Below are 22,137 nucleotides of genomic sequence, written 5' to 3'. Positions count from 1 at the left end.
AGCTGGAGGGTTGCTGGGGAGAGATGGGTGGATCCTCTAAGGCTGGCTGCAATATAGGTGTCTTAGTTGGAGCTGCGATTGCTTTGCTGCAGGCTAGAAATTGCAGGCTAAAGTACCAGGAAGGCCTAGGGAGAGAGAGCTGCTCAGCCTACAGACAGTATGGGGAAGAACTTCTGTCCCAGGCTCCCTGCTGCTCTTCTGGGGATCCAAACCCATTGCTCTGGCTCCCATCACCCAGTCATAATGACAGTCTCCAGCCTCAGAATTAAAATTTGCCAAACACCCACTTTGCTGAGAATAGAGAACTCATCTCGCGTTCAGAAATGACCTCATGATTCATCTTTGACATTTCGGAATCATTTTCAAAGATTTCTATTAAGTCACAGAAGTGAAAGAGGAGTGAGAACAGTTGATTCATTATGCTGTCTCCTCTCTCTGTCCCTTTATCTGAGGGTGGCCTGTCTTCCAATAATGGATGGAGCAACAATAACTATTTGTTTGAAAGCCACATCTAAAACCTAGGTTTTAAAATAAGATTTGTCCTCATGGAAAACAACGATCTGTCCACCTGTGGACATACAGACTTCGTCCCAGAAGACTGACACGTGGAAAGTTTTTATAGAGTCCCGTGTCTCTTATGTTGCACGCAGTAATTCAAAGCTATTCAGTGTGTTTCCCTGAGTCAGGAGCCACTGAAATGAAAAAAACACCACAAGTGTCAGCAATAATGACAAGATCAATACGAACCACCACCGCTGGGGAGGCGCCGGAGATGTTAGCTTGGCATTGCATGCCTGAGAAGCGCCACATTTTCAGAGAATTTTCTAGTGCTGGACTAATGCACCACACAGAGAACCTCCCCAGAGCCAAAGGTGGGAAAACCCCTTAGGTTTTGCTTGTGACAGAGGGCATGGTCTCGCAGAACGTGCCTGAAGCCACAAAGCTGTACTCAAATCACCCTTGGAGCCAGGGTCCTGACTGTCATTTACATCGTTGGTATCATTTCTTTGATGGGGATAAGTATGGCGAATCGTAAAACTGCTGAATGCTTGGATAATTGTTATTTCATCTGTACGCCTGGGTTGAGGTGCTCTGACGCTATAGACATTGTGACGTGTCCTTGTGTGGATTTAGGGCTGACTTCTGTGTAGAAGACTGACTGGAGGGGACGTCTTAGGAGATCCATCTGTCTTGTGCAATAATTTGGATGACTGAAACTGAGGTCTGACTTAGTCATTCTTGCTACACAATCTAAATTTCTTTTTCATTGTCAAGCACACAAGTCAGCATAAGGGACCCTCGCCTTCTTCAAGACGGTTCAAATATCAAACAGCAAACAGTTTAAAAGCACTGATTTAAAAGCACCTCCTTTCATACATAGCCTTGAGCATGAGCTGTTTATTGGTCATCAAATTACGTAATGGTCAGAAGCGTATTCATAATATGCTTATGCTCCAGCAACAGACTCAGGAATGCAGGCTCCTCAAGCATGACAAAAGTCATCAGCTTCGCTGTTAAGTCGAAGCTGATAGTCCTGACCCATCAAAATCTCCCTGACCACAGAGCCAGCTCAGTGACAAACACAAGATCCCTCAGAGGGAGGGGACACTGAAGGGCCCAGCAATACCCACATGTCCTGCTTCTGGGCCCAGCCACTGGCACTCACGCCTCTTCCATTTTCCACAGAGTTCCTGTGAGGAGGATTCTCGCAGTGAAGCAAGATTATCTACCAAAACATCTTCGGCTAAGTGTGAGCCCAGACTTCCAGCCATTGACCAAGCATCTGTCAAGCAGAAACACAAAGGCACCATGACACTAAAGAAGTCAGAGAAAGTGAGCCCCAGCAAACCCTCTCCAGGTGAGTGGCTTCCTTTCTGAGATCCATCGCCAACATCCCAGTCTTAACAATCACAGCAAACAGGTGGGGTTAACTAATCTAGGGCTTGCCAAGTACCCAGTTAGGTCTTGGGAGGCCAATGAGCCTGTACAAAATTAATTTCTCAGTAGAATATGCTCCCATATCTTCAGGCCCAACTCTCCACATCCTGTGCTCTTCCTTACAAATGCTGCCTCTTGTTCTTCTGCCACAGTTCTTCTGTGGTGGGGACGGGTGGAGGCGATAAAGGCATTTGGCCCCAGGTATCAAGTTTTATTACTAAGGCAAGAAGAGCTTTCAAAAGCATCTGAATGACATTATTTACAGCTGAGAGCAAGAGTAATAAAGTCCTCCAGTCCCGGGGTTGTCCTCTCAGGGAGAAAGGGAACTTGCTAAATCCTCCCTTTTGTGTGATTTGGTAAATAATTCACTCTTATGCTGCCTTTGAAGCAAAGGCCAGTCCTCTGTTTGGGGCAGGAGAGACTCATACTATCTAACAAGAAGCTCAAATGGAGGGAAAGTTTAGAATGCCTCAGGCTCCTCCCATCAAAGGCAACATCTGTGGGACAAAACTGTGTCCTCTGGGAACCACATGCCAATTGGGGTAACTAGGCAGAAAGGTCTGCCTCCTGGGAAAGGAGCCAAACTTAACTGCTAAAGAATTCAATTTGTAAATAGCAAATAGCACGCAAGTCATTAGAATCCCAATCACAGCTTCTTCCTAATCCTAAATAGCGCTGTCATGCAACCACTGGTCTGGTTAAGTCCGAATGCATTTGTAGAAAATGGCACCTTTCACTCAGCTTAACCACCCACATTCGTTAATGAAGTCAAGACCAAATTGACTTCTAAAGTGCTGTCCTCTTGTCTTGGCAAAGCACCAACTGCTGCTCCTTATTTCGTTGTGGGTGGGGGATGGGGGTGGGGAGATATGGGGATGCTTCAAGTCAATTTCTCGTTTGAAAGACTTAATAGAAATTAGGGTTTTAATTCAACTATCTTAAGGCTAGAGTAGAGCGCAGGTGAGTTCACTCTGCAAATACTATATTGACTTGAGGTTGGGTTTTAACCGCTATACTCTGAGGGTGAGTTCAAATCATGCAACTCCATATAGTTAGCCTTCTCACTAAAACCCTGGTAGCTGTCTGTTTTGTCATCTGTGGATAAAAGTCATTAAAATGAACCTTTGAGGTCCACTCTGTGATTTGGGTTGTCTGATTAATAATACAGATGTTTTTCAGACTGAGCAAGCTCTGTGTGGAACTCACAATACTGACAGACAGGGAGTTAATTCACATTCCATTCTATAAAACATCAAACTTTGAAGAATGATCAGGCTAAAACCCGCCAGGGTTTAGGCAAGAAATCCAAGTTGATGAAAGGAGATCTTTTTTCACCAAACAGCAGATCTGACATAGCAAATGTGTTTTCAAGCTACCATCTTTATCTTTCTGTTATGTTCTAGGCAGAACTCAAGACCTATAGAGCTATAAGCAGGCTGGGGGGGGGGGGGCTGGCTGCCCAGCCAGCACAGGGATTTGGAGGTTAATATCAATGCCATGGAGACTGAGTGAGAGGGTACAGCAATCTGAGATGTAGCCCCTTCCCCCACCCCAATCAAACCCCTGCCTGCCAATCCCACCCATAGCCCAGAGTGTTAACTACCATGCACAGGGCCTCAGATTAAAAGGACAAGAGAGAAAGAGGCTAAGACTGGGTCCCAAGTTGGATCGCAAACTCAAGGCCAGCCTGGGTCACATAGTAAGACCTTGTCTCAACAAGAAGAGGACGAGGAAAGAGGGAAAGTTAGGCAAGAACAGGTCACTGGTGGGTGGAACCACTGGTTTAATGAGTGTTGGCTCTTCCGATTTCTTTTTTTTTTTTTTTTTTTTTTTTTTTTTTTTTTTTGCTGGCATCCAAATATTTTTTTTTTCTAATTTCCATTTCTTTTTTTTTTTTTTCCATTTTTTATTAGGTATTTAACTCATTTACATTTCCAATGCTATACCAAAAGTCCCCCATATCCACCCACCCCCACTCCCCTGCCCACCCACTCCCCCTTTTTGGCCCTGGTATTCCCCTGTACTGGGGCATATAAAGTTTGCAAGTCCAATGGGCCTCTCTTTCCAGTGGCTCTTCCGATTTCTAATTAGCATCACAAAGTGAAAGCTTAAAGTTTTAACCTGAGTCTGTTGAGGAAAAATTGGGAACTGGGGGCTAGCGACAGTGCATGGATTAATTCAGATAAATACCTGCTATGACAGAAAAGAGGATTTGGTTCCTGGATTATCTGGATGCTGATCTAGTTCACCAGCTGAATCCAGTTTCCTGCTTCACACTTCTAGAGAATTTAGGGGTGAGCCAAAGTTGGCATGACGTCATCAAAGCTAATTTCCACATCAGATTTAAGCAAGATAAAGGCCCAGGACACAGAGAAACCCCTTTTGTGACGTTTGCCTTCCAGGTTAACCCTCCTTTTGTGCTGTATTATGCCAGGCTTTCCCAAATGTAAAATGTAGCTGGAGAATTTGGCTTGCTTTTCCATACCTCGGCATGATACCAACCTGTATCTCCATCCTAGAAGTTCATGAGCTGTATTAGCAACCCAGACATGGCGGCTGATAGCCTAAGCCCAGGCTGTGCCTTCTCCAAATAGATGTCTCACAGAAAAGACCCCATGTTCTCACTGTTCCCTGCAGGCTGTCCAAAGGAAGTCGTGTGTCCCACACAGCTGCACCCGAGTGCTCCGCTTCGGCCCTCCCTCTCGGGATAGTGGGACATATAAGCTGCTCATGGGACAGTGCTTAGGAGACCACATGCCTGGACTCTCACCCAGGCCCTCACTTCTTATTCATTATAGATCTTTTGGCAAGGAGCTTCTCTGTTCCTCAGCTTTGTCATCTGTAAAATGGAGGGACGAGGGGGTAATAACAGAATCGTTGTGCTGGGTAAAACGTAAAGGCTCAGTGATAAATACACACTCTGCTGTTAAGCAATGCTGACCTCTCAGTAGAGTGTGGCATTACGTTAACTAGCACAGGAAAGTCTATGGTAAGGAGCGCTGACCCGAAAACTTCTGATCCCGTGCCTAACATTTGCTCTTTCCTCTCCCCGGTGGATTTATTATCTTCATAAAAATTGAAGGTGTATCTTTAGAACTCCCTCATAAGGGGCTGGAGAGTTCGCCCAGTGTTTAGAAGCCCTTGTTACTCTTGCAGAGGACCTGGGTTTGATAGCCAGCGCCTAAGTGGTGGCTCATGGTCATCTATAACTTCAATTCCAGGGGGCGCTAGCACCCCCCCTCTGACCCCTCTGGGCATCAGGCATGCATATGCATTGGTGCACATGTGCACATGAAGATGGCTCATACACAATAAAATAGAATAAATCTCAAAGAAAAAAAAAGTAATCCCTCACATACACTTTTACTACATTCTGAACTTCCACAGCAAAACATCAAATAGGAGAAAATAGATAATCAGACTTCATTCCCCAAGCCTGGGACAACCATTGTCTCCAACAAGACATGGAAAGTTTAGGCAGGGTGTCAAGGCACAGCAGGGTCTGACATGGATTGGATCCAACAGTTCTCCTTCAAGGTGAACCCTGGTGTAGAATAGAAAATGAGCCTGGCAGGGTTGCACACGAGCTCAGAACTCTGTGGGACCTAGAGCACTCAGCAGACCCCAGGAACCCAGGGACAGCACGGGGCCCAATGGAAACTGCGGGGCTCCCAAGACCTTTCTCAGTCCCAGCCTGGCTTGGAAAAGAGCTGTGTCTCCTTCCCAGGACAGAAAGGCACCCAGAGGTCATTGTGATGAGGGGGTTCTGGCACCTGCTGCCCTGCAGCTCTCTCTACCCCAGGGTCAGGCCTGCAGGCAGCCACTGAACCTGCCCCTGCTCTGCTGCCCTGCAGCTCTCTCTACCCCAGGGTCAGGCCTGCAGGCAGCCACTGAACCTGCCCCTGCTCCCTGTTAACCTGGAGCCTGAGCTGAAGGCTCATACCCTCTGGTTATGTTCCCAGTCCTGGGAGCCTGCTTCCAAAACCGTGCCCTTTAGAGCAAAGCCAAGCATCCGGAAATGCCCCTCACTTATCATTCAGTTCAATGTGTCGTCAGTACCGGATTCAGAGAGGCAGGAGGGGCCAGGCCTAGCTCGTCTTACCGTGCCTTATCTTGGAGACCTGTTCTTGTAAAACTCAGGAAAGCAGTGAATTTGGGTTTCAAAAGATAAAAGTCTAAAATAGATGTGGTTGGTTTTGGATTAGGAATGTTTATTTAAAGAGCGGTGTGGAAATCTCAGGGCAAATCCTAAATCTTCATAATTTGCCTCGCAAGTAAATGCTATTGAAGATTTTCTCAGAAAGGCCAACGTTAATGGGTTTCTCGGCAAGTCCAGCTGATGCCCAACAACTTTCCAAGCTGTCTGCCCAAGCCAGAAAAAAAATAAACAACAAAAAAAAACCAACCAAACAAACAAACAACAACAACAACAAAACCAACATAAGCGAATCCTCCTGGATTATAAAGCATGCCCTAAATCTCAGCCCATTGCTGCTGATTACTTGCCCTCGGGGTTCAGAATGCCAGCTCTACTTGAGCGCCCTATGACTGTTAAGTTAGCAACCTCCCTGAACTCAGTGATGGAGCTGAGGTGTGGCCTACTCTACCAGGGAGACAGTAGGGTTAAGTTGCTGGGTATTGGCTATACCTCAGGGAAACATTGGTCCCCAGTAACACCCATCCTATGAAGCCTACTCCCAGTGTAGTGTGTGTTTCTAGGCCTCGTAGCTCTGTGAGGACAGTGCGTGGCCAAAGAAACTTTCACTTTAGATGTGAGAGGCATTGTGACTTGGTTATAAAAAGCTTTTAAGTGTATTGGTTTGTCAGTGAGGTCATCCATTTACCCAGCATGTTTAGGAATACAGCCAGGCTGCTAAGTTTCACACTGATAATAGCTACAATATGAAGAAGAGACTGGTCAGGCAACCAAGGGAAGCCAGATGCAACCAGGGACCATTCCAAGGGTCTGTGGGTCCAGGGAGGAATGAGAACTGCTTTACCTGGAACAAACACCAAGAAAACAGAGAAGACATGAACTGGCTGCCACCTTGGTCTCAGTGAGAGTTGTCTGAGTCAGGTTGACCTGTAGGTGTGTCTGCGGGGAACTGTCTTGATGTGGAAAGACTCAGCCCCCTATGAGAGGCACCATTCCCTAGGCACTGGGTCCTGAACTGTGTAAGAGTGAGGCTGAGCTAAGCATAAGTCAGCATCCAAGTGAGCATGTGTCCATTCATTCCTCTCTGCCCTCGACTATGGATGACGAGGTCGTCTGCCTGGAGCTCCTGCCTGGTCGCTTCCCTGCGGTTATGGACTGTAACCTGGATGTGTGGGCTAAAATGAACCCTTTTCGCACTACATTGTTTCAGGGTATTTTATCATAGCAGCAGAAATGAAACTAGGACAGAGGGATTGCAATGTTTAAGGATGTAAGCCTGGGAGAACTTGGTGAGTTAGTTGTGTAGCTCAGAGCTCAGAGGGGAACAAGGCTACAGACAGCAGACATCACCTGCCTCATACTACAGATGAACAAACAGGTTCTGAGACTATAAGTCGCTGATTCAAGGTGACCTAGCTGGCTGGTAGCAGGCATGAGGCAGTCAGTCGGAATCCTGCTGCCATCAGGCACACACTGCCTCCATCGAGGCTGGCAGTTAGAAAGTGAGGTTAGTGAGCAGTCATTAATTTCCCCTGGATTCCTCTCTGGTCCACCTGCCTACCCCCCCCCCAATCTTTTGGTTCTTCTCTGTCCCCACGAACCCACCAGGATCTCTATCTCTCTCTCTCTCTCTCTCTCTCTCTCTCTCTCTCTCTCTCTCTCTCTCTCTCTCTCTCTCTCTCTCCTTTCTGCAGCAGAAGAGCCAGGTTAGGGTATGACCAAAGGCCAGGGGAGGGGTGGGAGGGTGCAGCTGGAGAACTAGGGGAGAGCGCTTGCTGGAAGGGAGACCCTGCGGGCCACCATCTGTTGCTGCCAGAACAGCTCATTTGGCTGGCGGTGGGAGCTGAGAACCGGCAGAAGCTTCCAGGCGGTTGCCTCAGGACGCTCGCTCACTCTCAGGAGCTTGTCTGGGAATCACTTCCCTACATCTGCCAGGGCTGCAGGAAACTATTGCCTGGAAATGGTTGGAAGGTGACGCCACGTTGAAGGGCTCACTTCTTGTATGACTCAGACCTGAGCAAGATGCCTCCTGGGCAGGAGCCAGGTCTCCTTACACCTATGACACCAGACACAGCGCGCCCACCCCAAAAGACCTACCAACCCCCCCCCCCCATCTTTTTTTGGAGTTTTTATTCGTCCACAGACTTTTTGAAATGTCCTCTTCCCGTGAATGCTGCTTCCTGACTGCTTTCTTTCTTTCGTGCAGGTGACAGCAGCGAGCAGCCCCTGTTCTGTGTTGAATATTCCCCTTACTGCTCCGTCTTTGCTTTCTCCCCAACCCAGCAGCCCAATACCAATTACTGCTGCCTCCTTCTGCCCTTAGTTCCACCAGCTGCCCAGGGGGCCCAGAGCCCTTCCACTTCCCTCCCTCCCGCCATCTTTCCCACCTTCTCCACCCCGCCCTCAAGCCCCCTGAGCCCCTTGCTGGGGTCTCCAGCATCTCTCTGCTACTTCCCTGTCTCCCAACCGACTCCAGCCGAGACCCCTGTGCTGTGTCTACCAGGCCCCAGAAGGCCCAGTAAAATTTACCTCATATGGTAAGTCACCCCTAGCGAGGCACACAGCACAAAAGAGTCAGAGAGTGGGGGACAGCAGAAGGCAGGTGGACAGGAGCAGGCCAGAGCAACACCAATGGGGTGTGGTGTGCAGGGGGACAGGAAGAGGAGACAGCGCACTGACACTTCCCTTGATATGGGCGTCTACTAGTGGAAAAAAAAAAGGAGTGAATGACCAATAAAATCCCATCATCTCTGGAGATGCCTCTTGATTTCTGAACTCTTGTGTCGGACACTCGTTGGAATATCACCATCACAAACCAACAGACTCTTCTGGGTCTGATGATACCCTTGGCCAAGGGTACCCTACCCCAGGAGCATGACGCCAGGCCAGTGGTTCTGAAAGCACAGCTCTGAAACTGAAAAATCTAGCCAGGACCACGCTGAGGAGGGACAAATTAAAGGGCGCAGTGGGTATTTATGGTTCCCTTCCCAGCCTTCTTATTAGGCTTTGCATTTCCTAAAATCGAAAATTCCCACCTCCTGAGTTCCAAAATAAAACATATTTATGGCACATAATTAGGCTTTAATTAAGATCTCCTCTGGGTATGTGAGACAACATACACTTCTAGCACACTCAAATAGGCAAATAGACACGACCTATTATTTGTGCTGTACAGAAAGCTGCCTATTAAACCCAGGCAACATCGGCTCTTGCCGCAAAGCTGTAATTCTTCCCGTGATCCAAAGGGAGCAAATAAGTTCCAAAGAGGCATCGAGCAGCGGAGTCTCAGCCCCTCTTGGGCACTCGGGACAGCAGTGAAGGTGGTCCTGGGAGAGACAGAGATTCAGGAGTCCATTTTCCTCTCTCCTGCTGTTTTTGCATTGTGCCTGCCAAGCATCGGGTCAGTGTTGAGCAGGTGACATGAGGAGCTGGGCAGTTCACAGGTGCGTGGACTTGATTCTCAGTTGTATGAATATGAGACTTCTACTCTTCTCCCTTTCCTGATCATATTATGAACTACCAATGACAACTCCCTGGCAGTATCAACAGAACCCAGGGCAGATAGATACCTTTTATGGTTCCCAGGTTCATGGATGTTTGGTCCTGGAAGAAGTCATGGGCTGTGTATTGTTCAGAACAAAATACACGCTTCCTTAAATCCACTGGATGAGATAACAGAATTTCCTGGCAAAGAGAATGATCTTCTTTGCCATTAGGTAGAAGGCATGTCTCTCAGTTGAGCTGTCTAGTTGAGCTATTCAGGTTTCCTTCGTGACTAATATTTGCACCATGCCATGATAGGGTCCCATCCTAGAAAGGCCCCAACAGCCTGCTCACATAGATGAAGGGATTAAAAACCTGATCTGCACGACATCCGGAACTCTCAAGTCTGTGTTCATGAAGTATGTTATTAAGGCCACCTTTGTGACTAAGTCCATAGGCTAGGAAAACATCTCCTGTTTTCTTTCCTGTTTGCTTTCTTCAGAAATCTCAAGGGTGCTTGCAAGGCAAAGGTGCAGCCATATTAGATCATAGCCATGAAGGTCATGGCCAAGACGTCTCACTCATCCTGGTGAACCCTCCAATTACCATAGAACCAAGACATGGAGCTGTAGAGCTATTTGTTGAACAAATTATAATAAAAGAACTTGCTATTTGCCTTTTGGATTTTTTTTTTACAAGAAAGCTTGTGGGAGAAAATCAACAAGAGCTACCTAGGAACAAGAGCTTCTACATAAATTATTAACCCGAGAAAGCTCCGCAACAGTGAAAATGACTTCCAGTTTACCACTATTAGTGGTACTCCATGCTTTACAAATGAAGCATCTGTCAGTTTTAATAGCTAATAGGCACCAGATACCAAATCAGACCATGTGTGTATATTATTGCTAAATATTACTATAGTCTAACAAGATGTGAACAGTCCCATTTCACAGCTGCAGAAAATAAGGTTCAGACTGCCAAAGGACGGGGAGCAGGATTCTGGCTCTGTTAACAGTGGTGGGGTTTTTTCACCAGTAGACCTGGCAAGACAATGTCTAGGTGTTCAGTGTTGGGGAGGGGGGTGGGCACATGTGTGTGTCAGAGTTTATGCACACTGTGTGCATGCAGATGTCCACAAAAGCCATAAGAGGGTGTCAATTCCCTGAAGCTGGAGTTAAGCATTGTTGTGAGGTTACTAATGTGGGTGCTGGGAACCAGATCCCGGGTCCTCTGCAGAAGCAGTTAGTATCACTAACCACTGAGCAACCTCTCCTGCCCCAAATGTTCAGCATCATTGCTTTAGTCTGTGGAGAAGTCAATAAAAACCACAGTAATGTTTGGGAAATCAGTTAAGAGGTCCAGTGCTTTGAGTAAAGGAAGCAGCTTTCTGAACGTCAAAAGTAACTTTTTAGGTCAAATGAGCATTTTAATTTAAAAATTAATTCTAATTTTAAAGTTCCCCATAGTTTGAACTGAAGGCATCTTCTTAAGCCCTGTCAATCATTCTAGGCAATTATCATTACTCCTGGACCATGGCGTACAGCATGCAGACAGCTAAGAGACCAGCTTCCTTAAGGAATTTACAGTCTACTGAAAGAGAAAAAAATTAACAAGGTTTCCAATATTTAAATATTAGAGTTGATTAAAAACCAGGAATAAAGGCACTGGAAAGGTGGAGTCAAAGCATTTAGTGGACATAAAACCAGACCTGGAAGGTTCTTGGGTGGTGCTGGCTGGGGTGGAAGGAAGGGTCTCTCCCCATATCGACGTTGATAGAGCAAGAGTGGGTGTCAGGGCTGTGAGACACTTTACCTCCCAGAATGGAGAAGATGGCTGACTCTTCTGCCAAGATGACAATGACATCTCTCCAGGACCTTTGAGCCAGGTCCTAACTTGCTCACTTGGCCTGAGCCCCAGGCCTGCCCCTTCTTTCAGTTCTGGCTCTCTCTCGGTGTGTAAGAGTACAGCCAGTGTCTGGCCCATCGAGAGGGCTCAGTGGACAGACACTTGCCGTGCAAGCCTGACAATTTGAGTTCAATGCCCAGAACCCAGGTAAAGGGGCAAGGGGAGAGCGACTGCATGAAGTTGTCCTCTGATCCACGTGCCAGCTCCACACACGTGTCACACACACACACACACACACACACACACACACATGACAATAAATACAGTTCTAAATAAACTTTTAAAAAGAATGCCCCAACTCTGCCTCTTTTGGCTGAGAGGTGTGAAGCAGATTTTGCTCTCTAAGAGCTTGGAAGGACAAGGCCTCTGGTGAGGGAGAAGCTTCTAGCTTCAACCAACACAACTCTGGCTGCTGAGACACTGCCACAGGCTGCCGACCCTCTCTCCTGTCATCCTTTCCCATGTCCCCCCTCGGAGAAATCACATCTCATCACACTCCATGCTCTCTGAGGGACACAGTCTCCTTTCTGGAAAGTGTCTTCTCTCCTGCCCCCATCTCCGGCTACGAACAGCAGCATCTATTTGCCCTAAGTCTGCCCAGTACTGCCACCATCTCTCTCCTTCCAGAGAGTTCCCTCAGGGGTGCCGTCCTCTGTTGTGAAGCACAGAACACACTGGGGCTGGTGAGAAATAAGTTGGCCTGATCGTTGGATTAAACTGGGTTTCATGGGACGCCAAGAACGTTCATGCCTTCCTGAGTCTGAGTGGAAACTATTCCCACAACCACAGACTACAGTCAGGAACGTAAATCTAGTTGTCTTCACGTGCCAGGAAAGCCTGGGCTCTTGCACACCAGTCAAGGGTCCATCCCAGCCTCACCCCTTTGCTAACTCCTGGCTACATCTATTTGTGAAATATCTGAGTCTTTCAAACAGGGATGAGCCAGGAAAATTCTCTTGGGGGATGGAGTGCAGATGTTGATGGTTTAACTGCCTTGTGAACCCAAAATAAGAGACCCTCCCCCAACTCACATGCACCGATGCTGAATACACGGGAAGCAACTTGCAACCATCCACGCCAACCAGAAACCTGGTTACAAATGAGAATTACAAGAAAGCGTCCCCTGGGAACTCGGTCCACAGTGGTCACTGTCTTCCACGGAGGTGGGTGGGCATGCAGAAGGACAGAGGTTCCCGGGTGCTTGGAACCTTTGCATAGGGCATGTTTGGTGCTAACATATGGCAAGGGACAGAGATACACTGCTACCAGCAGCCCTAGTGAGAATTGGGGGGGGGGGGGGGCTAATAACCATTGTGCACCAAGCCCCTTCTTAACAGCATCAGCATCCATGGGTAGGGAGATAGAATCTTTATAGTAAAAGGGAAGAGGAGCTGGAGAGATGGCTTGGCTGTTAAGAGCACTTGGTGATTTCCCAGAGGACACAAGTTCAGTTCTCTGTACCCACATCAAGTGGCTCACAACCTGTAACCCCAGTGCCAGGGCATCTAATACCTTCTTCTGGCCTCCTTGGGCCCCACAAAGACCTATACTTACACATCTTGGTTTTTTTTCTTTAAATGATAAAAGAAAGGAAAAATTCCATGTACCCCTTCCTGCAGGAATCATGGAGTCTTTGAAGCCTTGCAAAAGCAGCCATGGGATTTTCGTATTTCTGGTGGGGGAGCTGAAGCTCAGAGAGATGTACCTGGGCTTTCATAGCTGCAGAGGGGGCCAAGCTAGATTTCAAGCCCTTCTCTCCTCTGCCTTTTTGGCTCAATGCTCTTAACTCTCCACCCAACCAAACCCCCACCGCCGTCTACTTTCTTTGATGACTTTTTTTTTTTTTGATACAGAAAGTGTTTGTCTGTTAAAAAAGAAAAAGAAAGAAAGAAAAAGTTATTGAAAAGCTTTTGCACCTTTCAGTGGCACCAAAGATTTTATCAAGGAAGAGGAGACCAAACCTGGGGAGATTGACAGTCAGCCCAGAGATGCACAGCCCAAGAGCATCTGCGGAGAGAAGCAGGCAGAAACCACAGCTGTCGACAAAGGCATCAGGACTCCTGGGAGCAGGTAAGGACTGTGGCTGCCACCGTGGTCCTCAGGGAGGACTGACGTGTGCTGGTACCTTATGGAGATGGTGACTTTCAGCCATCTTTGCTTTTATGAGCTGGAGAATTACCTTTAAGCGAAATATTTGAAAGGTTCAAAAGAAAACTATTTGATAGCAGCCTCCAAGAGAGTGGGTGGAGTTGATCGTTTTTTTTTTCTCTCTCTCTCCCATTACACCCAGAGAATGGACTTTGAGTGGACTCAGGCAGAGATGCAACCTGCAGTTCTGGGGAGGTCCCCCCAGGCTGTAGTGCCCACACACCCATCAGGAAAGGAGGATTGATGGCCATGGGTGGCAGACAGCTCACCTCCCTCGGGAGCTCTTCACTTGAGATGGAGGGCAACCACACCAGCAAGATCTTTTAATGTATACGGAATGGCTTCAAAGGGAAAGCCGGCTTTATTTCAAAGGCGTGGCTTAGTGGAGCCTTCCTCTCTGAGTTTCAGACCTGAGCTGGCATCTAAAGGTCCACGCCATGCCGCCAGCTTACCCTGCCACCCTCTCCTGAAGTGGTGTCTCCTTTGGACTCCAAGAACATGGCATGACACAGCCAGCCTTCCATGAGAGGAACCATGGGTACCATCCCTTATTATCAACGGAAGACAGCTTAAGTGAGATCCATTTAGACATGGTGCTGGACACATAGAGAAGAATTGGGGATGCTTGAATGGCTTGGAACTGGAGGCAACTCAAGCACCCATGAGCCAGTGATGGTGGCCTTGCCTCAGGGGCCTAGGGGCAGAGTGTCTCCAGGAGGGGAGGGCACAAGTCTTAGAGCAGCCTGCAATTCTAAAACTCTAGTTTCCTCTTCCTCCGAGCAGTGGGGTCCTGGGTGTCACACGGTCCCTCCAAAACTCCAGCTCTCTCACCTTAAAATAAAGGTGAAGGATCATGCTTTGCTGCATTATCACGATGACTAAGTGACATAAAACATAGAGCAGCGCTGAACACACAGTCTGCCTACAGTCTCTCCACAATGGCCGCCAACGAATGCGAAGATATGATTTGAAGCTCGAGGTTCTCCATGCATGAAACACAAAGCTTATATAAGCCCCTGTCAGTACCCAGGACATGTCTTCCTTTATGCCAGGGTCTACCGGGGATTTGTTCCAGCCGTTATAGTGGGGCTCCTCATCATCCCCCAATTATAGTGTGCCCTTAGTCCCTTTTCTGGAGTATGAGCCAGTAACTTGAATCATCCTGGGGAGATTTGGGACAAATGTGACCAAGATAATATCCAGAAGCTCCGGATATTGTGCCAGATGTTGGTGACACAGGTGGCTGGTGATCCTGCTATGACAGAGATGCCTTCCTGTCCCACCTGGAAGGGCAATGTGGTGCAAACTGTCTGCAAAGGAGTTTGGCAACATGTGTCGAAAGCCTCTGGGTGGTTCGTACCTTCCAACCTGGCAATTCCAGTCTTATCAATCCATTCTCACATTGTCAAAGTGAGCAAGGCTAACACCACAGTGTGGTCTGTGGTACAAAAGCCTCGAAACACACACACACACACACACACACACACACACACACACACACACACACACACAGAGGACTGAGAAGCTGGCTCAGAAAGACCTAAGTTCTATCCCTCAGAACCCACATAAAAACCTAGGTGTGATGGCACCTGTGATCTCAGTGCTGGTGAGAAAGCTATAGACAGGGCCCTGGAGTGTGCTGGTTACCTACTCTAGCAGAATCAGTGAAGACATGCTGACCACAGCAACTTACAAAAGAAAGCATTTAGGGACTGAAGGGATGGCTCAGTGGATTAAAGAAAGCGCGTAATTGGGGGCTTGCTTACAGTTTCAGAGCAGCATGGCTGGGGAGCATGGCAGCAGGCAGGCAGGCATGGCATTGAAGCAGTAGCTAAGAGCTTACATTCTGATACATAAGCAGTCAGCAGCAAGAGAGTGACACTGGGCTTGGAGTGGGCTTTTAAAACATCAAAGCCCACCCATAGTGACACACCTCTCCAGCAAGGCCACACCTCCTAATCCTTCCTAAACTGTCCACCAACTGAGAACCAAACATTCAAATATGTGAACCCATGGAGTCATATTCTCTCTCTCTCTCTCTCTCTCTCTCTCTCTCTCTCTCGATTTATTTACTTATTTATGTGAGTACATTGTAGCTGTCTTCAGGCACACCAGAAGAGGTCAGCAAATCTTATTACAGATGACTGTTAACCACCATGTGGTTGCTGGGAACTGAACTCAGAACCTTTGGAAGAGCAGTCAGTGCTCTTAACCGCTGAGCTATTTCTCCAACCCTGATAGGGGCCATTTTCATTCAAACCACCACAGGCCTGGTTTTAAAACCTAAGATTGAGAACAAATGAGGGAGACACCGGACATCAACTTCTGGCTTCCCCATACACATGCACACTCATGCACCTCCACCCTCTGCAGCCTCCCCATCCCCCACCCCCAGGTAGATGGTATAGACACAGATATACACACAAACACACACACACACAAGATAGATAGATACAGGTACAAATATACACATAGATAGATGATATAGATACAGATACACACACACAATAGATGATATAGACACAGGTACAAATACACACACACAACACAGGCATATACACATACATAGCAGTAAAAGAAAAGTTGAAGACTTTGTGACATATTCATACAGTCTACCCTTAAACTACATTTATGACAGGATTCTTAAAAAGTAACAGCAAAGAAATATTTAAGGGAAGAAAGTAGAGTGTCTATTTGTATGCACAGCAGTAAACCACCTTTGTTTTGTTGTTTTTGTTGTTTTTTTTTTTTTTCAACAATGCCTCTAGATGAGGGCTCACGTCCTCAGGGAGCAGGAGGAATGGGAAGAGAAATACAGAGTGGGTTTGAGGCCTGAGGTACTTTACTCAACCTCCAAACTGAGCCACGGCACTATTTCAGGGTGAAGATCACCTGGGAATTCTGAGTTTTCAACTCACCCTTGAAGTCCAGCACCTGAGCGATGTCCAGCTGAGCTTTTGGTTATAGGAGCCTGAGAACATTTCATCTTCTACAGTTCCCGTGTTTTCTCTAAGGGTCATGGGACCACATTTATAACCAAAAGGGGGGTAGGAGGATATTGTTAGAATCCAGGGCAGTGCTGGTGAAGTTCATGAGGAAGCCCAAGACCAAAGGCAGAGTCCTAAAGCCAGATGATACTTCTTCCAATCTCGCCTCAGTAAGCCTGGACCTCCTGGAGACAGCAGGCACTCAATCCACAGCTGGGGCCAAGGCAAGGCCTCAGAGCTACAAGGCAGGACTCTGAATAGCACATCCCTGGCATACCAACTGAGTATTTATTCTCAGCCCATCACACACACACACACAGGATTACACGCAGCTCTGATTGAATTTTAAAGACGACCAGGAATAGTGGTGCCCTGTGTCTGAGGCAGCCTCAGGAGCATGGCATCCAGCTGAGGCTTCTACCCAAGAGGCCAAGTCAGCCATGACAGCTCCGGAGCTTCTGAGAAATGACCTCAGGGTTCCTGTGAGTTCCCAGCATCCTCTCCTGTATTTCAGAAGCCAAGTCTCTCATCCCCCTCAACAGAAGTCTGAGCTATTTGCTCCAGGGTAGCTCCTGCCAGCCATCTTATGGATGTGTGTGTTCAGAGAGGAGAGAAGACTCAGGCTCAGCACTGTTTACTCATTTTGGAGGTCCTTTTCAAATTCAAATTGGGAAATGATCCAAAAAGATTCTATACTTTGACTTCATGTCACATCTCATCTTTAAAAATTAAGGGGATGGGGGCTAGTTGGAAAGTGTGAGGACCTGAGTTCAATCCCAATAAAGTGTGGGAAAGGGACACAAGCAAACAAAACACACACACACACACACACACACACACACACACACACATCGTATCACAGAGCACTAATTCCCCAAACATGGATCAGCTCAGTGCCCAGCTGGTTGGGACATCCAAGCTCCACTCTGGTTCAGACAGAATGCTCAAAGTGTCCTTGAATTGTTGACACATCTCTTTTGGGGTTTATAAACCCCATGAGGGGCCCAGTAGGACAGTTTAACTGATTTCTGGAAGGGCTGATAAGTAAGGATTCGCACTGTGCTGCTGAGTGTCCCATGCAGCTAACAATAAAGGAAGCTTAGAGACTATTAGAACGTTAGAGAGTTGAGCTGCAGATCTCCTGCAAGGCACCTCAATTAAAGGCAGTATTGACTTGGCCCCAGCTGAGCCCCGCTGCTCAGTGGATTTGCATCTCTCCAGCAGAGCTGTTATCAAGAACCTCTGGGGTCCATGGCGTCCTGTCCACTCAACAGGCAAACCAAGTGATAAGGACAACAGAGCTTCATCAGATCTGCAGAAGAGCAGGGAGGGACACAGAGGGGGTTGGCCATGTCGGTAGGGAATAAGAAGAAGGGGGACCACAGAAGCACTTTCAATTTTCTACCCTCATGGGGTGAAAGCCCTTACCACATGCACGCATCCCAATAGATCTCAATGGTCCTCGTTTTGGTGAGAAAATTGCAAAGCCTGTGGAAGTTTTTAAGGCATTGACCAGAGCAGTGGCAAGGAACAAAAGCCCTAGCAGGCCTGGCTCCAAGGCTCACTACTGACTCACTTCACTTACTAGGACTCTGACCTTGGGCAAGCCATGTGAGCTTCCCTTACTCTCCACACCTTCCATGAGAAGGTGTGAGTACAGCATCATACAGCTCACGGGGCTGCCAGGCTTCCCTGGGCCAACTACTGGCTGGGGTGGTTTAGCTGAGCAGTGTTAACTACTTGATAAGTGTTTATTATGTGTACATCGCAAAGTTTTTTTAATGTATATGTGTTTGCTTGTATGCAGGAGCATGTAGGGGAGGGAGGGTGTGTGTGTGTGTGTGTGTGTGTGTGTGTGTGTGTGTATGCGTGTATGTGTAGGCCAGAGGATAAGGTTGGGTGCCACTGTCAGGAACATCACCCACCTCCCTTGAGACACAGGGTCTCCCAGAGGCCTGAAGCTTACCAGTTAGGCTAGACTGGCTGGCCAATGAGTCCCAAGGATCCTCCTGTTTGCTCCTCCCCAGGTCTGGGATTAGTGTGTGTGCCCCCCCCCCCCCCCCCACACACACACATGAGTTCTTGTGATCCAACTCAGGCCTCAGGCAAGCACTCTACCGACTGAGCCATCCCCAGAGCCCTACAAAGTTAAGTTTTGAATAAACAATTTCACTGATAGCAACTCTGGCTCACTGGACACTTGACCAGAAGGCTCTCTGCATCTCCTCCACCTTAGAATCCCGAGGTGGACTTTCTGAGGCAGCCAGATGGGATTCATTTTCTAGAGGCAAATGGCAAAGAAGAGATGATACTTTCATGTGAGATTTTATAACTTTTTTATTTTTTATTTACACTAAGTAGCTAACTTCAACACAATCATCGTGTACCTGGGCACTAGCTTCTAGAACCTTCTTTCCAGTCTATCAAAACAAAATTGTACTTTTGTCAAGTTTTTGAAAAACAGTAGTAAAGTAGGGATGTCATCAATACATCTGGGATGGATTTGGATGAGAAAGGACCAGTTGATTTTGTATTGTCACTCCCACACTGCTGCCTTTGCGTGCTGCTGAACACAGAGGTTTAGCCATCCTTGGCTGAGCTGGTCTACAGCTGGATCCTGCAGAAAGAATCTGTGAATTCACGGTTACCCCTTCTCCAGAACCAGTGTGAGGGCCACAGATGAGAACCCACACACATGAAGACTCACAGGTGTGAGGGACACAGGTGTGAGTGTGAACCTCACAAAGGAGAATCCAGAGGCAGGAAAGAGAAACCCACCTTGAGGTTTCTTTCCCATGCTTCTGGTACCTCCTGCACTAGGCCTGTGTGAATTTTCTTCTTTCTCCAGGGCTTTTTTGTTGTTGTTGTTGCCTTTAGTACACTATCATGCTTGGCAGAGAGGTGCTCTCTCCCATTGGTGCTTTTAACAGAATTTATCTTCTCTTAACACAGACCCAGTTGTCCAACAAGAAAGCCTGCTGTGTGCAAATGAGACTAAGCTAAAGAAGCCAGCTCGAGAGAGAAGAAAGTTAGCCCCATCTTCACAACTCATGAGAACGGCTGGGAAGCCCCGCGAGAAACAGAAAAAAGGAGACCTGAGTGCTCATCCCCAGAACGAGCCCCACACTGCCCTCTCACAGACATTCCAGCCAATGAATGGTTCTCAAATGCTGAATGAGTCCTTGGGACCTTCACTCCTCCCCGCCACCGTGGTAGGACCAAGAAGGACACCATTTAGGTTCCATGACGAAGATTTTTATTCTGCAATATCACTAAACAATGAACAAGAGAGCTATGACACGGAAGAGGAGACTCACATGGAGGAAGAGCTCCTGCTGTCTGGGATGCGCTCTCCTCCCAGCTATAAAAGGAGCCGGTTTCTCGGGACATCAACTGCTCAAAATAGAAATGTGGAGGAAAATGCTGAAAATCTCAGAGGAAATTCTCTAAGATGGAGTGAGCCCAGCCCTGGATCTCCAAGAAAAACCAGTACCACAGAGCCAGCAACAAAGCAGCCTTCTCCTGGGCAAAGGATGCTCCAAGATACCAGGTTACCCAGTGAGTTGGCTAAAGAGAACCCCAGTGGAGACCAAGATGAGAAGACCCCTGTTCTAGGGGATGCGAAATCTGATGGTGTTATCCAGGTCAGTGCTGACGATGTGTCCAGCGGTGGTACTGTGGAAGACAGGTCTGCTGTTCAAAATCACGAGAGAGACTGGCAACATTACTATAGTGGTTCTAGGACCTCATTTGACTGCTTACTTTCTGGGAGGCCCACAGCTCCAAGATCATCCATGAATCCACCTTACAGTGCTCATGGGTCACTGCTCCATTCTGCTCTGATAGACGACATCCCGGCAAACTTGTCCATGTCATCTATCCTAGTCCCAAGTTCAGACTTGGAGGAAAACCTAAGGTTTAATGTACGCCGGCCACTCTCACCCATCAGAAATAGAAATCCATTGGCCGCTGCTGAAGGCCGCAGTGATGAAGCCCAGGGTACACAGGAGATGGCTTCAACGAGTCACATTCAGGAGCCTCCATTACTGGCAGATCTACCAAATCCACAAAGCAGTGTGGCCTTAGGGGACTCTCCCAGCTCTCCTACAAGACGACATTTACAAGGCCATTTCTACATGCCTGGGTCCCTGCAGGAAAATATACCTTTTACTTTCTTTGCAGTATCTGATTTTGCAAATCAAAATGATAACGGAACCACCGTTAGAGTCTCTGGTGTCATGGATGAAAAGGCCACAGAAATAAAGGCAGATCCTGAGAAGCTCAGGAAATTGCAAGAAAGGTAGGGATTTGTTGTAACTATACACTGCCCCCTATTCCACCTCCACCCCCACCCCGTGCTGAGATAACCATTGCCTTTATTAGAGAAGTGTGGGAACTTTAAATCACAGTCATGTTCTTCCCTGACATGTTAATGAGACTGATTATTTTAGGAAAAATCATCCCTAATTCGTTACCCTTAAAAGATGTGTATATACAAAGAAGAATTTGGCAGTCCCACTCAGCTTCATCCATATATTTGCCAAAGTATCTTTTTCCTTGAAAACTTCAGAAAGGCAAGGGCCAGCCACATGGCTCAGTGGGTAAGGGTGCCAGTCTTAGGAGATGAGTTCCATCCTCAAGAACCATACAGTGGGAGAGAATGGACTCTCCTCAAGTGCCCTCTGACCGCCACACTTACACTAGCAAACAGAGGGGCAGGCATGGGGGGAAAGAATATTTTTACATACATACATACATACATACATACATACATACACACACACACACACACACACACACACATACATACATAAAAGGCAAATTTCCAGGAACACAAGGATGCCTGGTAGCACAGGGCTCTCCCCTCTCCTCAGCAATTAACTGGGAATTTATTTTATTTTATTTTCTGAAAAGGTTGCTAACTCCCCAGAGAAGGAACCATTCAGCTCTTGAAGTTCACAGCTCTCTCTCCTGAGACTTCCTGCAAATCCAACCAACAGTTCTAGAATTTAAACCTTCCAAACAGTTACCATAGTTACCCCAGTTCTCTGAAGGGCGGGGCTGGAGTAACCAACTGCCTCCATGCTAAGTGTGTGCTCTCTCTCCCTCTCGCTCATGCATGAGAAAAACACCATCCTTTTTTAAGTTGCCCTTTTCTTTGATCTTTCCTTCCTCCTGAGGTGAGTTAGGGATATTTCACAGCCATGAAACTGGATACTTTTTAAAGCCTTCATTAAACTCTGTCAGCCTTCTACCATCTCTTTTATGATAGGGTGTTTACTGTGCCCAAATCTTGGCTTAAGGATCTGGAAATTGATTCTTGGAGCATGAGCCTTCTTTGTACATGTCAGTACGGCTCCTCCGGGCCATTAATCACCCTATTGATGTCCATTTGCAAGCAGAAAAATTTCACCACAATGAATTGAAAATGGAAAAAGAAGAGAGAAATAAAACAGATTGCATATACAATCCCCTTCAGAAAGAAGAGCTTGCTTCTCTTTATGTGTGTGTGTAGCTGCA

The 22,137-nt window shown here is 47.3% G+C and overlaps 1 protein-coding gene across 6 annotated transcripts in view; it reads left to right on the top strand.

Annotated features, from left to right (window-relative positions):
- Marchf10 (membrane associated ring-CH-type finger 10) overlaps window positions 1-22,137 on the top strand; it is a 96,904-nt gene that overhangs the window by 47,201 nt on the left and 27,566 nt on the right. For 3 of the 6 annotated variants that reach the window (XM_006533905.4, NM_172568.2, XM_006533904.1), the window contains 3 exons: window positions 1,687-1,858; window positions 13,406-13,552; window positions 19,570-20,917. In XM_006533905.4, coding sequence (XP_006533968.1) covers window positions 1,687-1,858; window positions 13,406-13,552; window positions 19,570-20,917 — 1,667 coding nt within the window. Of the gene's footprint in view, window positions 1-1,686; window positions 1,859-8,300; window positions 8,850-13,405; window positions 13,553-19,569; window positions 20,918-22,137 lie in introns of those variants that run through there. The other 3 variants (XM_030246216.1, XM_030246215.1, NM_001039242.2) reach the window with 2 other exon arrangements.

Source organism: Mus musculus, chromosome 11, assembly GCF_000001635.26.
Source record: "Mus musculus strain C57BL/6J chromosome 11, GRCm38.p6 C57BL/6J".
NCBI lineage: Eukaryota > Metazoa > Chordata > Mammalia > Rodentia > Muridae > Mus > Mus musculus.
The sequence above is the reverse complement of the archived record's forward strand: the minus strand, read 5'-3'. Positions and strand labels throughout refer to the sequence as shown.